The 16662-nt window shown below is 43.0% G+C and overlaps 1 protein-coding gene and 1 non-coding gene across 2 annotated transcripts; both read right to left on the bottom strand.

The window, feature by feature from the left end:
• Positions 1 to 159: 159 nt before the first annotated feature.
• trnat-ugu lies at positions 160 to 231 on the bottom strand. The gene has a single exon. It is a non-coding gene; the product is annotated as a tRNA-Thr (tRNA).
• Positions 232 to 4476: 4245 nt separating this feature from the next.
• hhipl1 (HHIP-like 1) lies at positions 4477 to 13168 on the bottom strand. The gene is made up of 11 exons (XM_024401009.2): positions 12534 to 13168; positions 11730 to 12116; positions 11221 to 11480; positions 10592 to 10735; positions 10249 to 10395; positions 9856 to 10037; positions 9319 to 9445; positions 7402 to 7547; positions 7096 to 7177; positions 5801 to 5883; positions 4477 to 5455 (listed from the first exon to the last, which is right to left on the bottom strand). Exons 1-11 carry the CDS (start codon positions 12822 to 12824, stop codon positions 4836 to 4838), a joined length of 2469 nt encoding a protein of 822 aa, XP_024256777.2. The 5' UTR covers positions 12825 to 13168; the 3' UTR covers positions 4477 to 4835.
• Between the last annotated feature and the right edge of the window lie 3494 nt (positions 13169 to 16662).

Below are 16662 nucleotides of genomic sequence, written 5' to 3'. Positions count from 1 at the left end.
TGAGCTATGTAGGGGGACTGTTCCCCAAACTGCAATTTTGGAAACTTGCAAAATGTGGCAATTGTGAAACATAACATGCAGTGAACAACAAATTCGCGATAAGGGTGGATGACTAGAAAACCTTTCTTGACCCTTACCTAAAAGCTATAATTTCCTTTTAGGCCCCAGCGAGGTTCGAACTCGCGACCCCTGGTTTACAAGACCAGTGCTCTACCACTGAGCTATGGAGCCGGTTGTTGAGGTAAGAATGTATTGGCATTTGATCACGTGATGTCATAGAGCCATTTCGAACTATTTTACTTCAAATTCGAAATAACCAACACTTCATATGTCTAACTACACGGCACATATTCAGCTAGCAAGGCTATCTTGTGAAAACGAAAGCTGCGTGCCAATGTCGGACATTCTCGCTGTTCAGTCCGATTTTGCCACCACCGTCGTGTATTGGCTAGCAAACTAATTACAAAAGTTTATTAAAAAAAACTATAAATGAAATATATATAAAAACAAATTCTTATTTGCAATGATGGCCGGGCAGAGCTCTAACTTGAGTGATGCAGAGGTCCAAGGCACTGCATGTCAATGCTAAGAGGTGTTACAAGAGGCTCTGGTTCAAATCCAGGCTGTATCACACCTGGATGTGATTGTGAGTCCCATAGGGTGGTGCACCATTTCCCCCCTGTTTTTTCCAGGTTTGGTTGGGGTACGCCGTCATTGAAAATAAGAATTTGTTCTTAACTGACTTGCCTAGTGAAATAAATAAAACCCAGATGACACTGGGCCAATTGTGCACTACCCTATGGGACTTCCGATCATGGCTGCTTGTGATACAGCCTGAAATTGAACCAAGGTCTGCAATGGTTCCTCTAGCACTGAGATGCCTTAGACTGCTGTGCCATTCAGGAGCTGCATCCAAAGTGTATTTCCCTGTAACATGCCATTGTTTATGAAAGTTTATGAAATAAACATGTCTTCAACCCCCATATCACACACTCACGTACTTAAATCATAGTTGTGTGTACATCAGTGGAGGAAGGGGAGGACCATCCTCAGTGAATTTCATAAAAATTACAAATAATGAAACATTAAAGTTATCCTTTTTAGACAGAACTATACTAAATACACTGCTCAAAAAATAAAGGGAACACTTAAACAACACAATGTAACAATGTAAGTCAATCACACTTCTGTGAAATCAAACTGTCCACTTAGGAAGCAACACTGATTGACAATAAATTTCACATGCTGTTGTGCAAATGGAATAGACAACAGGTGGAAATTATAGGCAATTAGCAAGACACCCCCAATAAAGAAGTGGTTCTGCAGGTGGTGACCACAGACCACTGGTCACTTTTGCATGCTGGCGGTGCTTTCACTCTAGTGGTAGCATGGGAAGGAGTCTACAACCCACACAAGTGGCTCAGGTAGTGCAGCTCATCCAGGATGGCACATCAATGCGACCTGTGGCAAGAAGGTTTGCTGTGTCTGTCAGCGTAGTGTCCAGAGCATGGAGGCGCTACCAGGAGACAGGCCAGTACATCAGGAGACGTGGAGTTGGCTGTAGGAGGGCAACAACCCAGCAGCAGGACCGCTACCTCCGCCTTTGTGCGAGGAGGAGCAGGAGGAGCACTGCCAGAGCCCTGCAAAATAACCTCCAGCAGGCCAAAAATGTGCATGCGTCTGCTCAAACGGTCAGAAACAGACTCCATGAGGGTGGTATGAGGGCCCGCCGTCCACAGGTGGGGGTTGTGCTTACAGCCCAACACCGTGCAGGACGTTTGGCATTTGCCAGAGAACACCAAGATTGGCAAATTCGCCACTGGCGCCCTGTGCTCTTCACAGATGAAAACAGGTTCACACTGAGCACATGTGACAGACTGACAGAGTCTGGAGACGCCGTGGAGAACGTTCTGCTGCCTGCAACATCCTCCAGCATGACCGGTTTGGCGGTGGGTCAGTCATGGTATGGGGTTGCATTTCTTTGAGGGGCCGCACAGCCCTCCATGTGCTCGCCAGAGGTAGCCGGACTGCCATTAGGTACCGAGATGAGATCCTCAGACCCCTTGTGAGACCATATGCTGGTGCCGTTGGCCCTGGGTTCCTCCTAATGCAAGACAATGCTAGACCTCATGTGGCTGGAGTGTGTCAGCAGTTCCTGCAAGAGGAAGGCATTGATGCTATGGACTGGCCCGCCCGTTCCCCAGACCTGAATCCAATTGAGCACATCTGGGACATCATGTCTCGCTCCATCTACCAACGCCACGTTGCACCACAGACTGCCCAGGAGTTGGCGGATGCTTTAGTTCAGGTCTGGGAGGAGATCCCTCAGGAGACCATCCCCCACCTCATCAGGAGCATGCCCAGGCGTTGTAGGGAGGTCATACAGGCACGTGGAGGCCACACACACTACTGAGCCTAATTTGGACTTGTTTTAAGGACATTACATCAAAGTTGGATCAGCCTGTAGTGTGGTTTTCCACTTTAATTTTGAGTGTGACTCCAAATCCAGACCTCCATGGGTTGATACATTTGATTTCCATTGATAATTTTTGTGTGATTTTGGTGTCAGCACATTCAACTATGTAAAAGAAAAAAATATTTAATAAGAATATTTCATTCATTCAGATCTAGGATGTGTTATTTTGTGTGTTCCCCTTATTTTTTTGAGCAGTGTAAATTCACGTCACCAAATAATTTATTAAAACATACTGTTTTGCAATGAAGGTCTACAGTAGCTTCGCAGCACTCTGTATGGTAGCACCATGGTGTAGCCGGAGAACAGCTAGTTTACGTCCTCCTCTGGGTACATTGATTTCAATACAAAACCTAGGAGGCTCGTGGTTCTTACCCTCTTCCATAGACTTACACAGTAATTATGACAACTTCTGAGGGACATCCTCCAACCTATCAGAGCTCTTCCACCGAATTAAAGGTCTTGAATGTGTCAATGTCTGTCACCTTGATTACTAAGATGTCTCTCGACTTGGCACCTACGATGTAGACTTTCATTCATAAGCTAGGTTGTAGCAACCTTATCATGGGTAAGGGAACATTTGAGTATCGTGTAGTAGCCTAAACCTATCGATCCTACATTGAACTGAGTGAATGGAATATAAATGGCAGTCATCCAATATGCTGTAATAGAAATAAGGCCATGCTCATAAAAACAATAATCATCCTCCTTCATCTTAAACGGCACCGACCACCACTGGTACAATCAATTTAGAGAGTGAGAGAGCCTCATATCACATTCAATTCTATATATCCACTGTATACATGAATCCCAGAAAAGTTTGTTCCTGTTTCAGTCATGTCTTTGGCCACGTTCACATGGGTCAAACAAAAACACCTTAATCATTGGTTGACTATAGAGCCTCCCACAATGCAGACGATGGCTGCAGGCTGAAGCTGGTGAAGAGCAACTGCAGAAACTTGATCACATGATTTATGAACGTTTATGCAGTCTACTGGTCGGCGCAAGTCTGACAATCTTTATCCCCATAATGCAACACACTTTGAAAGGCAGTGACCAATGATGGTCACCGACTTGACAAAAGTGGGGATAAAACTTTCCTTGAAGAGATTCCCTAAAAACACACCACTTCGATACAGCTGTGACTTTTTCGTAGCAGGTTAGAAGAATTAACGTGGTAGGTTAGGAGAATTAGGTTAAGGTTAGGTAGAGTGTTAGGCTTAGCGGAAATGTTCACCTAACCTGCATCGAAGTGGCGTTTTTAGGGAGTCCCATCATTGAATGTGCTCATGGTAGTTGGCAAACCAAATATCCAGACAATAAAAAGTGAAATTAGTTTGATGGTTTGCAAAGCAAAGTGTGTGATGAAGTGTGATTTTGCCCTAGCTTTGCCAAGAGGCAGTGCTTGACTTTGGCAGGAGTTCACCAAAGCTGAGTACAAGCACCTTGAATTTTCAACTGCTTGAGTTCCTGCACCTCTTATAGAATATTATCTCAAGAGTATTGTGGAGTTCCTGCACCTAAATATAAACAGTCCCTGCACCCATAATCTTTTGTGGACAGATTCATGCTTACTTCTGGGTAACCAAGATTACTGCACCCAAAATGAGTACTGGCACCTATTTCAGTCCAAGTCAAGCACTGCCAATAGGTTATGATGATGTTGTTGGACGAATGTCATTAGGAGCATATTTTTACCCCAGTCATCTAATTCAGACATATTTCCTGCCTAGTCATGACATCAGTCCTCAATGTTTCAGACACCAGAACCAAGCAGGGTGACTTGGACAAATAGGCTAGCCTGAAGTGTGGAGTCAGTCCACACCGAAGACAGAAATGGAGTGATATTCCGTTTGGATTCCAGGCTTCGAATTGGCAGTTTTTCCTTTGACTGTGACTTTCCCTGTTAATCCTCTCCTGTCATTCCACCCTATTCCCTCTTCCCCTTTCTCTCTCTTTCTCACTATGCTTTTTCCATGTCAAATGAGCACATAACTTGTGAGTCTGTATGGAGCATTTATTTCAGTATGTGATCATGAGAGAATATTAAATAACCTGGTATTCATTCATTCTCCATTCTCCTACAGTATATTCATTCATTTACTGTTTTAGATTCATTTCCTTTAGAGAAAGCATTGTCTTACATTAGCAAAGTCTTACATTTTAATTATAAAACCTTTAAGACTTTAACACAGCAATTAAATCAGCATTACATTACCTTAATGAAAAGAGGTAGACCTATAAGTGCCAACATCGACAACAATTAGACATAAATTAGACAGCAATATGCCTTGTTTTTAGTTACAATCACTTAGGCCACAGTCACAAATAAATTCAATCACCTCTCAATCGACTCTCATTTCTAGGCATCAACGTAGTCTGAGTTCCCGCATATCACCCCTGCGTCCTCGTAATGGGCACAGTTATGTATTCCTATGTCTGTGTGTTGACAGTCCAGCAGGCTCTCCTCTGTGCCCTCACACTGCACATCGTCCAGAAGAATCCGGAGACTCTTCCCTTCTCCAAACTCAGAGTGCTTGGATGCCTTCAGGGCGAATCGGAACCCCAGCTGCCGACATACCACTGCCGCGTTCTTCATATTCCACAGGTCGTCGCACACCGTACCCCATTCACCGTTGACGAAGATCTCCACCCTCCCCCGGTCGTCCCGCCCCTGCTCATCCCCCGCCAGTCTCACCGCCCCGCTATGAGGCGCGGCTGCCGGCGCCAACCCGCTCTCCGACCGGTGCTTGCCCTTCTTTCGTCGGTTTTTCCGTCGTGTGTGCCTGGGTGGTTTGGTTGTAGTTTGAGGCAGTGTGGTGGTGACGACGGCAGTCCCTTGCTCCTTTAGAATGTCCATGAGCTCCTGAAGCCAGTCCTTGTCGGACTCGCTTACTGCGGACTCAGTGGGATGGGGTCTGACGGGCTCTTCTGGCGGGGAGAGCTTTTGATGCTTTGTCGGTAGTTCAACTCCTGTTAATGCTGTGGGATAGAAGAACAGGTCAGATTTCGGATAACTACATGGACTGTCCTAATGAATAGATCGGTGAGATGAGGTTATAATTAGCATGTACGCCTATCCACAGTATAATAAAAGTGTAATATGAATCTGGCAATCTCAGAGGTCTTGTGCCTAAAATATCTCTCAAATGACAATAATCAGGGAAATGATGAAGTGAATAATCTAATCGAAGCAGCGAGATCTAGTGACAATCTAGATCGAGATCTGACATAGTGTAAGTGTTTGATTGAGCAAAGGGGGCTAAATATAATGAACAAAATAAAAGCAGACAGACTGAGATATATGTTGAAAGCCAGCATACTCACTTTCTTTTGGCCTGAACTTGATGAGCTTGCTCTTCACTCTGACAGGCAGTGGGTCATAGTGACATTGTCTTGGCGGTGCCCGTCTAAAACAGACAAAATACCAAAAGTTCTCAGCTCAGCAGGGAAGAAAACTAAATCAGAGGGTGAGAAGTCAAATTTTCACCCCAGTTTCATCAGCCTCTGTTGAGACTTCAACTCTCTTTTTTTGATTCGCTTTCAGCTGGTCTCCCTCCCAGAATGAGGCTGAAGGCCTATTCTTCTCTTCCCCTTTTCCAAACATTGCTGTGGTAGAGAGTAATTCATATCAGCTTCATGAGCGAGTGAGAAACAAATAACTTGACACAACAGTATAGTGCTGCAGCCAACAGAGAGCAAAATAGAGGGTATGCAAGAAAGAGAGAGATCTTACAGCCAAGACTGTTTAGACCTAAGTCAGTGAGAGAGAGATTTAGATAAAAGAGCATTCACACTGCTCCAACACCCTTTATTTTATTTTATGTTTGTTCTCTCTTTCACCTAGAAATCTGGAGAAAGGGAGAGTGAGCCGACCCCGACAGAGGGTAAGGAAATCTCAATGATCACCAAAACAGAAATAGAATGCAGTTCATCAGCAGTTATGCTATAAGAACAAAGAACACAGAATGTACAATGGAAATCAGATTAAAAACTACAGACAGAAAGATTATAATGCGGCACATTCTTCTTACTTAAAATAGATCAGTAATCAGGAACAGATGCTTAACATGTTTTACTGATTTTGTCTTTGTCTCTTTTTAGAAGTGTGTCTATGACGGTAATGCTAGGCTTCTGCCATCTTCAAGAGAAAAGCAGAAGGCCACGACACTTTGTTTAGCCCTCACCTTACCAAACATTATGGCAGGGTCAGGCTGTTGAAAATACAGATTGTGGCTGTAACGGTTTTCTTCTGGTGAAGGAGAGGCAGACCAAAATGCAGCGTGGTTATAATTCATGGTTCTTTAATAATGAAACCATACATGAATAAACTACAAAACTAGAACCGTGAAAACCCAAAACAAGAACCGTGTGGTACAAACACTGACACAGGAGACAACCACCCACAAAACCCAACACAAATCAGGCTACCTAAATATGGTTCCCAATCAGAGACAATGACTAACACCTGCCTCTGAGAACCATATCAGGCCAAACATAGAAATAGACAAACTAGACATGTAACATAGAATGCCCACTCAGATCACACCCTGACCAAACAAAACATAGAAACATACAAAGCAAACTATGGTCAGGGTGTGACAGTGGCTTTAAATCCTTACCTTGAGGGATCCACCAGTTTGTAAACAACACCGGTGGGAGATGTGGCACTGGGCACTCCAGTCGACATGAAGTACAGTTCTCCTGTTCAGACAGAAAAATGAACATTTCACATAATTTGGCAATCTAGCTGGTTTCAGTGGCGATTCTCCATTGAGCATGCTTTTTATTCCAGGACTAAACTTAATCTTGGTTTGGGAAACTGGCCTTAAATGTGTGCAGCCTAGAGATCTGATGCTTAAAAAACCTTTTCCATTGCCTGTGTGACCATGGGCAAACAAAAAGAGGTTTAATGTGACTCCTCCTACCTGCCTCGTCCTCAGCGAAGGAGATAATGTACTGGTAGTAGTTGTTTATGAGGCCAGGAAAGGCACAGGTCAAACCAATGCCCATACAGATCTCATGGTAGTTCCACTGACCCGTGTTCTTATTCTCCTGGAGGTTCATCATACGCCTATAGTGAGGAGACACTACATTAAATGTTATTTTGAATTTTTCTCATTTGCAGTATGCTTTCCTTATAGACCATATATAAAAACATAAAACACAACTTTCGAAACATAAGAAAATACACCTGCTACAGTGCATCCGGAAAAAATTCAGACCCCTTGACTTTTCCCACATTTTGTTACGTTACAGCCTTATTCTAAAATGGATTCAATAGTTTTACCCCTTCATCAATCTACACACAATACCCCATAATGACAAAGCAAAAAACAGATTTTTAGCCATTTTTGCAAATGTATTAAAAAAAAATATTCAGACTCTTAACTCAGTACTTTGTTGAAGCACCTTTGGCAGCAATTACAGCCTCGAGTCTTCTTGGATATGACGCTAAAAGCTTGGCACACCTGTATTTGGGGAGTTTCTCCCATTCTTCTCTGCAGATCCTCTCAAGCTCTGTCAGGTTCTTTGGGGAGCATCGCTGCACAGCTATTTTCAGGTCTCTCCAGAGATGTTCGATCGGGTTCAAGTCCTGGCTGGGCTACTCAAGGACATTCAGAGACTTGACCTGAAGCCACTCCTGCATTGTCTTGGCTGTGTGCTTTGGGTTGTTGTCCTGTTGGAAGGTGAATCTTCGCCCTCAGTCTGAGGTCCTAATCGCTCTGGAGCAGGTTTTCATTATGGATCTCCCTGTACTTTGCTCCGTTCATCTTTGCCTCAATCCTGACTAGTCTCACAGTCCCTGCAGCTGAAAAACATCCCCACAGCATGATGCTGCCACCACCATGTTTCACAGTAGGGATGGTGCCAGGTTTCTTCCAGATGTGACGCTTAGCATTCAGGCCAAAGATTTCAATCTTGTTTTCATCAGACCAGAGAATCTTCTTTCTCATGATCTGAGAGTCCTTTAGGTGCCTTTTTGCAAACTCCAAGTGGGCTGTCATATGCCTTTTACTGAGGAGTGGCTTCCGTCTGGCCACTCTACCATAAAAGCCTAATTGGTGGAGTGCTGCAGAGATGGTTGTCCTTCCGGAAGGTTCTCCCATCTCCACAGAGGGACTCTAGAGCTCTGTCAGAGTGACCATTGGGTTCTTGGTCACCTCCCTGAACAAGGCACTTCTCCCCCGTTTGCTCAGTTTAGGAAGTCTAGGAAGAGTCTTGGTGGTTCCAAACTTCTTCCATTTAAGAATGATGGAGGCCACTGTGTTCTTGGGGACCTTCAATGCTACGCACATTTTTTGGTACCCTTCCCCAGATCTGTGCCTCGACACAATCTTGTCTCAGAGCTCTACGGACAATTCCTTCGACCTCATGGCTTGGTTTTTGCTCTGACATGCACTGTCAAATGTGGGACCTTATATATACGTGTGTGCCTTTCCAAATCATGTCCAATCAATTGAATTTACTACAGGTGGACTCCAATCAAGTTGTAGAAACAGCTCAAGGATGATCAATGGAAACAGGATGCACCTGAGCTCAATTTTAAGTCTCATAGTAAAGGGTCCGAATACTTATGTAAATCATTTCAGGGTTTTAGATGTAATAACTTAGCCACATTTTCTAAAAACCAGTTTTCGCTTTGTCATTATGGGGAATTGTGTGTAAATTGCTAAGGATTTTTTTATTTAATCTATTTTAGAATAAGGCTATACGGTAATAACAATTGAAAAAAGTCAAGGGGTCTGAATACTTTCCGAAGGAAATGTATATGGACTCAAACATCTTTAAACACTTATAGGATTGGATTGAAAACGGTGAACACGTACAGTAAGGAGCCTTACCCGCTCATGAAGTCTCCAAATATGTACATGCCGTTCAGATTGGGGTATTCACACCCTCTGTACACATATCCGCCAGTCACAGACTTGCCCATCTTGTGAGGGTAGGCATAAATGGGGAGTACATCATCTGGAAGAGAACAGGAGGAAGAGATATAAGATGTATTTTTTAAATGAAGGAAATTGTGCAGAGCCTGTGGTTTTCCAGAAAGCCTGGTTAAATTCACGGATTCCCTGCTTATTCCCACCTGAGCACTCCCCTTCTAAGCACATTATGACCCTGGAGAACGGTGTTCAATCCCTACATCCACCCTTCCAATCTCTTCCCACTCTGGTTCCATTACTGTCTAAGGATAAATAAAGTACAGTATTCAAGTTTTTTTTTTTAACAGGAAGATTTTTTTTTTTTTAGGAAGTCACAGAACAAAACACACTGAGACCTTCATCTCCCAGTGAACCACAGGATGCCGGCATGACAATGAGCATTGGAGTTGGTTATGCAGCACAAACTGATTTTGGATCAGGCTACAGGATTCCCACCTAGAGAGCTGTTGGCGCACAGCTTCTTGTCATAACAGGAGAAGCCTTCTTTGGCCCTCCAGCCGTAGTTCCTTCCCTTCTCTATGATGTCGATCTCCTCAAACTTATTCTGGCCCACGTCCCCGCAGAAGATACGGCCCTTCCCCTCCTTCGTCAGAGGGTCCCCACGGTCCACAGAACACCTCCATGGGAGAAACAAGAACAAGTCGACCAACACAACTACTTAAGTAGCTACAACTAGATTACACTTCATTTCCAAGTTATTACTCCTTTATTCAGTGCAGTAATGTAACGTCTCGCCACACTTTTTTTTGTCAAGGTATATAAAGTGTAAGGAAGTGTAATGTTTCATGAAGTAAGCATATCGTGAAAGTGTTGAAAAAAAGGGGGCACCTCCACATGTTCCGCACCCCGTAAGCGTAAACCTCAGGGCGCGCCCCGCGCTCATGCACAAACGGGTTGTCAGAAGGGATCCTGTACAGGGGACCCCTATCATTGTCATCAACATTGATACGGAGCACTTTGCCTAACAGGGCTGACCTGCAGAAGAGAGGAGTGTAAACTTGGAACATCTTTCCGCGAGTATGATTATTGTCTTTGCGGTTTACCTAGTAACTTATTATTAGCAACTGTGTTAATGGTACAGCTGTAACTAATTGTTAAAAAGTTATATGAGTCGATGCCATAAGATGACATCATGAATGAGAGGTCAACATATTTTTCCCTCTTCTCTCACTTGTTCTGAGCGTTTCCATATTTCCCAAAGGGGTCTCCGGCCATGCCCCCGTCTCCAGTGAAAATGTACAGGTATCCATCATCAGCAAACATCACCATTCCTCCGTTGTGATTGGAAGCAGGCTCATCAACCTCCAGAATGATCCTGAGAAGGTGTTTGAGACAGAGACAGATACGAGACAGAGAATTCAGTGCGGCAGCGCCCATCTCTCAGAGGTACAATAATTATGGAAAATATACTGCTTATCCAAGCACTTTGTTGGTGGCAGGAACTCATCTTATCCACCTCTAATGTGTAATATCTACCATGTGTTATGCACAACAGCAATAATTGTAGGCCTACTACTACACATTGGTGTAGATATATGTCCAGCTGTATACGAAACCTATTGTACTGTAAATCCATTCCGCACCCTTTGAGTCTTCATAACAACAGCAAAGCCCAACTGCCTTGGTGATGGACACCACAGCAGCCATTTGGGGGCAAGCGCACAACACAGGTTTCAACCCCAAATGGCACCTTTTCCCCTATATAATGTACTACTTTTGACCAGAGCTGCCCTGTTGGTCGAAAGTAGTGTTCTATATATAGGGAATAGGGTGCCATTTGGGAGTCATCGATAACTGTACCTCTCAGATGCGTGGTCCACCTCGTTCATGTCGCCGGGGGAGACGCGGAACTCGCTGACCCTGATCCTCTCGTCGAAGCCGATCTCCACGGAGTAGTACACGTACAGCTTCCCATTGTACTTATAGTTGGGGTGAAAGGTCAGGCCGAGGAAGCCCCTCTCGTCCCCCTCCCAAGGTGACGTCAGAACAGCCTTAGTGATGTTCAGGAAGGGCTTCTCCAGCTTGGAGCGGTCAGGCAGGTACGTCCACACCAGGCCCACCTACGATATGATAATAACTTTATTGTCCATTTACATGGAAATACATTTTGCGAGGTCAGCATGCACATTTAAAAAATGCCCAAAATCTATACACTATTGGCCGGTTTCCCAAACATAGATTACGACTAGTCTTTATTCTCTATTGAAATAACTTTTTAGTTCACGACAAGACTTAATCTGTGTCTGGGAAACCGGCACTATAATACCACAATGCAATACAACAACTCTGGAAAGTGAGCACAAACACACCTGTTCGGCTATAAAAAAGCGGTGCGTGCCATCGTTGGCGTGCACCATGGCCAGGGGGTTCCGCAGCCCGTTGGCTACTTCCTCCAGACAGAGCTGCAGGCAGCCCTCGGGGTCGGCCAGGACGTGGCCCAGATTCTGCGTCAGCTGCTCGTTGCTGAGGAGGTGTGGGTAGCAGTAGTCTGGGTCCTCCAGCTCCAGGTGCTGGCAGAAATGGACCTGGTCCGGCTCGGCTTGGGCTAGCTGCAGGTCGTCAGAGAGCAAGGTGATGGTGGAACGGCATTTGAGCCAGAACTGAGAGCAGTAGTCAGGGCACAGGCCAGGGAGGGTTCTGATGGGGGTACTGGGGTCCTCTGCATCAAAAAGGTGAGCTGCATATGGAGAGCATTCCTGAAGGAGGGGAGAAAGAAGGAAAAGGAGGAGAGAAATGTGAGGAGTGAGGGACCAAACAAACTCTTTCATTTGTGCAGCCCCCATGTCCTGTTAGACAATCGCCTTGTTCTGTGAAGAACATACACATTCGATTTGAGGAGATACGCTTGTTATGACAACGTGCATTTTATCATGCAGTGATTGACAAACAGCGCTACAGGACATACATTGTTAATTTGTTATTATGCATTCTATTACGCAATTATGCACTGTAATAATGCACGTCAGATCGGACTATTTTATCTCATTGGATGAATGTGCGGGTGTATAACAAGTATATGCCTTTACAAACATGCCTGTGCTAGCCAATAATAGCTGGATGATGTAATTCTGAAAACAAAACCATGTATCGACCTTTACCCGTTCTTTGCTTACCTGGCAGAGAAGGTCCTGCACGTACCCAGCACAGTTGGCATATCCATAATTGTCGAAATTGTCCATGATCTTATAGAATTTTGACATCAATTCCTGGTCCTTCGCTGAGTCGCAGCAGCCGAAGTTCCTGTACATTGCGCAGAACTGGAGGTCCTCTTGAGGCTTGAACGGGGGCTTGAAATCCAAGCATTGTGGGTGTAAGGACACAGGTGCTATCCAAAATCCCAACAAATATAACCCAATGAACGGCGAGTGCCTGACACGACCGAGGATATCACAAAAATACCACATTCTGCCGTTACGGGTCACCCGGTGCCATCAGAAAGTTATGCAAACCAGCGAAAAACGAGACTGCCTCCGGTTCGACTGTCCTGTGAACGCGTTGTCTCGTGTGTGGTTGGTTCACTGAACTTTGCTCTGAAGCTTTAATCATCAACGTTCGAAGGGTTGCAGTCCGTTTTATTTGCTATTCCACCACGCAAAGTATCTGTCTTAAAGGCTACTTTGTTGTCCTCATGCTACACCGCAAATGATCCAGAGTTAAATCAACACTGACAGAGTTACATTTAAAATTAGTCCCGAATCTATATGGGTCCACACATTTCAGTGTTAAATTGACACACTGCTCAGTTTAAAGCCTTATTTGCATATTTCCCAGAGTGTCTTGCATTTCGAGTGAAGTTTTAGAGTTTTACCACCCATGACTGTATTTGTAGTGACAGAGACATTGTTGTTGCATTCATCAAAGTTCAGTATTTTGGTCTTCACCAAGTGAGATCCTAACCAACTATGTTATTCTTAAAATAAAACTATTTAACACATCCACTAAATATTTCGTGAGGCATTACTTTGAGGTCCTTGGTTAACCTACAATAGCCTACAATAATTAGCCTACAATAATTAAAATCATTTAAAAAATCCCCATCAAAATCCGTCTGTTTAAACAGAGATGTGTTTTTTTACTGCTATTAGACAATAGAAATGCTTTGAATAACAGATTCACTACATGGAACAACAGATAGTCTAGCTTTGCCACCTTTTACCGCAGATGCGGGAAGGTGATATCGGCGGATGCGGGGGATTGAGAAGCAGCCCATGCAAAACCAAAAAAAATGCATAGCGCATAGAATTAAAAAGGTATTGTCGGATATTATTCATCCTAATCAGACAGGTTTTTTACATGGACAATACATTGGAGATAATATAAACTGGAAACAATAGAACACTATGAAACATTTGGGAAACCAGTTCTGGTATTCATAGCTGACTTTATATTTCAATTTTGGAGAATCTCTTATAAAATGAGTTAAAGTTACAGGTATGTATATATTTACAATAAAATATATGAGGGATTGGAAATTATGCAGACAATTACATTGATGGAAGCTACAATCTATCAGCAGTATTAAAGCTGATCTACCCATTTCTCCCTGTCTGGAGAAATGCCATGGCTTCTTTTGCTATGTTATCTGTTCTGTAGTTATGCTTGACCACAGACGTAACTAAGTCATTTTTGCACCACTATTCGTATCCCCTACAGTACCAGTCAAAAGTTTGGACACACCTACTCATTCAAGGGGTTTTCTTTATTTGTACTATTTTCTACATTGTAGAATATTAGTGAAGACATCAAAACGATGAAATAACACATATGGAATCATGTAGCAACCAAAAAAGTGTTAAGCAAGATGAGATTCTTCAAAGTAGCCACCCTTCACATTGATGACAGATTTGCACACTTTTGGCAACATAGAAAATAGTAAAAAATAAAGAAAAACCCTGGAATGAGTAGGTGTGTCCAAACTTTTGACTGGTACTGTATATGCCTTCAGACCCGCACAAAACATACAATAATAGGAGAGGAAGTCATGGTATCAGTCCTGTCGGAAACATTAGTTCAGTGTTTTCAGACAAGCATCATGACATTGGAAAGAGGCCTAATGCAATAAGAAGCAAAGAAACACAAGGGAAGTTGACACTTTAGTGAGGGACTTCCATTGGTGTCTGCTTGTCTCTCGAGGAGAAGCTAAATATGACTTAATAAAGGCTGTTGTCATATCCCCTAGCTATTATTATTATTATCTGTCAGTCAATTAAATACACTCTTATTCATTTGTTTTTTTATTATAAATTAGGTAATGTGTTATTATGTTCCACATGAACGGAAATAATAGATATGTCTAATTCCACACAAGAAAAATAAAAGTCTTCGTTCTTTGACCGAACAATTATTTTTCTATACTTAATTTGTTTTTGGTCTAGATATTCTTAGGAATGTCTTTGTTTCTGCATTGCATGACGGGGGTTTTGAAGCAATATATCCTATAGTGGCATGATGGAATTGAAACATTTCTACAATTGCCTTGTTGCTACTGTGTTGCAGTTTTTGGTGTATTGTTGCCTTTGCCACTAGATGGCAACCTGTTCACACAATATTATTGAAATATTGTTTTGTCGCATAACGTCCCATCACGTCCCAATCCCATGGCCCCACAATTTATTGAACTTTAGTAAACTATCAACCACTTTCAAGTAATGTTATCATAATATTATTATTGATCATAATCTTGATTATCAGATTTTAAGCTTTAGAATCAATCCGTGGCCTCACCCCCCTGCAAAGCCCGACAGTCAACTCTTGTGCTAATTTAGATCAGGGTGAATGAGGAAGAATATATTGATCATAGGCCTATAGGCATAATAACCATGCATCAAACTCCCAGGCAAATAATGGGAGGACTCCATCAAGCACGACATCTGTATCTACAGCCATAGCCAATAATGAATTATGCTACACTAGAATATGTTTTATTTGTTCATTACACACCCATTTGTCACATTCCACAAAATACTCCCATACACAGCATCAAAGTTAGGCCTACTGTTATAACTCTAAAATTAGGCATACTAGCCAGTAGCCTAAAGAGTTGCCATTATATATATATATATCAAATTTTATTAGTCACATGTGAAAATCTTACAGTGAAATGCTTACTTCCGAGCCCCTAACCAACAACGCAGTTTCAAAAACAATACGGATAAGAATAAGAGTAAAAAGTAATTCAAGAGCAGCAGTGAAATAACAATAGCGAGACTATAAACATGGGGGTACCGATACAGAGTCAATGTGCGGGGTCACCGGTTAGTTCAGGTAGTATGTACATGTAGATCGAGTTATTAAAGTGACTATGCATAGATGACAACGGAGCGTAGCAGTGGTGTAAGATCCAGGAAATGATGGGCAATAGGCATATTGTGGCCTGGTATTTGGTTAATGCATTCCAAATAGGTTTATTGTTTACGACCAAATCACTTTACTTTCTGCATCTGCCAGCTGACCCTTTAAAAAGACTCAACAGTGGGACCAAAGCACAACACACTGGGCACAGACACCAATTCAACATCTATTTCACGTTGGTTCAAAGTAATTGAAATGACATGGAAACAACGTTCATTCAACCAATGCGTGCCCAGTGGGAAGGCTCTACTTTTATCTACCTGCTCCAACTAGGCTATGTTTCTACTTGCTGAGTAAACTCAACTCCGTTTACAGTACATCTCAATGGAGTTGATTTGCGATGAGTTTTAGCGGCGTGTACCTCCGACATCGAGTCGATATCAGTTGTTACTTGTAGAAATGTCCATTCTTTAATGCGTACCTTGCACATATGTTTGTCCTCTGTAACTGTGTTGTTTTCTTTAGGTGCCGCAATTCGCAGTTTTTTTGTAAAATGTGCTTTTTACGTGATCTCCGCCAAGGGAGCAGTTGTTTGTTCATGGATAAAGAGCAGATTGCATGGCAGATTTCTTCATTTTGGCTAGGGGTGCATATAATTTTTTTTTTTTATATATAAAAACCCGATGAATTCCAACTCCCACTGACAACTGTATAACAATCAGGACAAGTGTAGCACATTGGGATGTGTGAAGCTTACTCCTCAGCCTGAAGTGTCCCCACCTGCACCAGCGAATAGCTAGAAGTCACTAGTTTGGACATACCAGTAGCTTACAATTCAACCGAGAGTATTGGAAGTGAAATGTTACAATTGACCCCATAGGCAGGGTTAAATCTAACAGGCTGAAGGGTTAAATGTAACATTGTCATCAATGGTAAAAATGAAGGGCAATT

This window comes from Oncorhynchus tshawytscha, linkage group LG11, assembly GCF_018296145.1.
Source record: "Oncorhynchus tshawytscha isolate Ot180627B linkage group LG11, Otsh_v2.0, whole genome shotgun sequence".
Lineage (NCBI taxonomy): Eukaryota > Metazoa > Chordata > Actinopteri > Salmoniformes > Salmonidae > Oncorhynchus > Oncorhynchus tshawytscha.
Note: the sequence above shows the minus strand (reverse complement) of the source record. Positions and strands in the feature narration are given on the sequence as shown.

Excerpts from the sequence above, each read along its gene's own strand:
- hhipl1 (XM_024401009.2), bottom strand. The coding sequence starts at position 12,824 with ATGTGGTATTTTTGTGATATCCTCGGTCGTGTCAGGCACTCGCCGTTC. Across the intron at positions 12,117-12,533 it reads TGCAGGACCTTCTCTGCCAG|GAATGCTCTCCATATGCAGC; the intron begins GTAAGCAAAGAA and ends CCCCTCCTTCAG. Across the intron at positions 9,446-9,855 it reads GTGCGCCAACAGCTCTCTAG|ATGATGTACTCCCCATTTAT; the intron begins GTGGGAATCCTG and ends GTTCTCTTCCAG.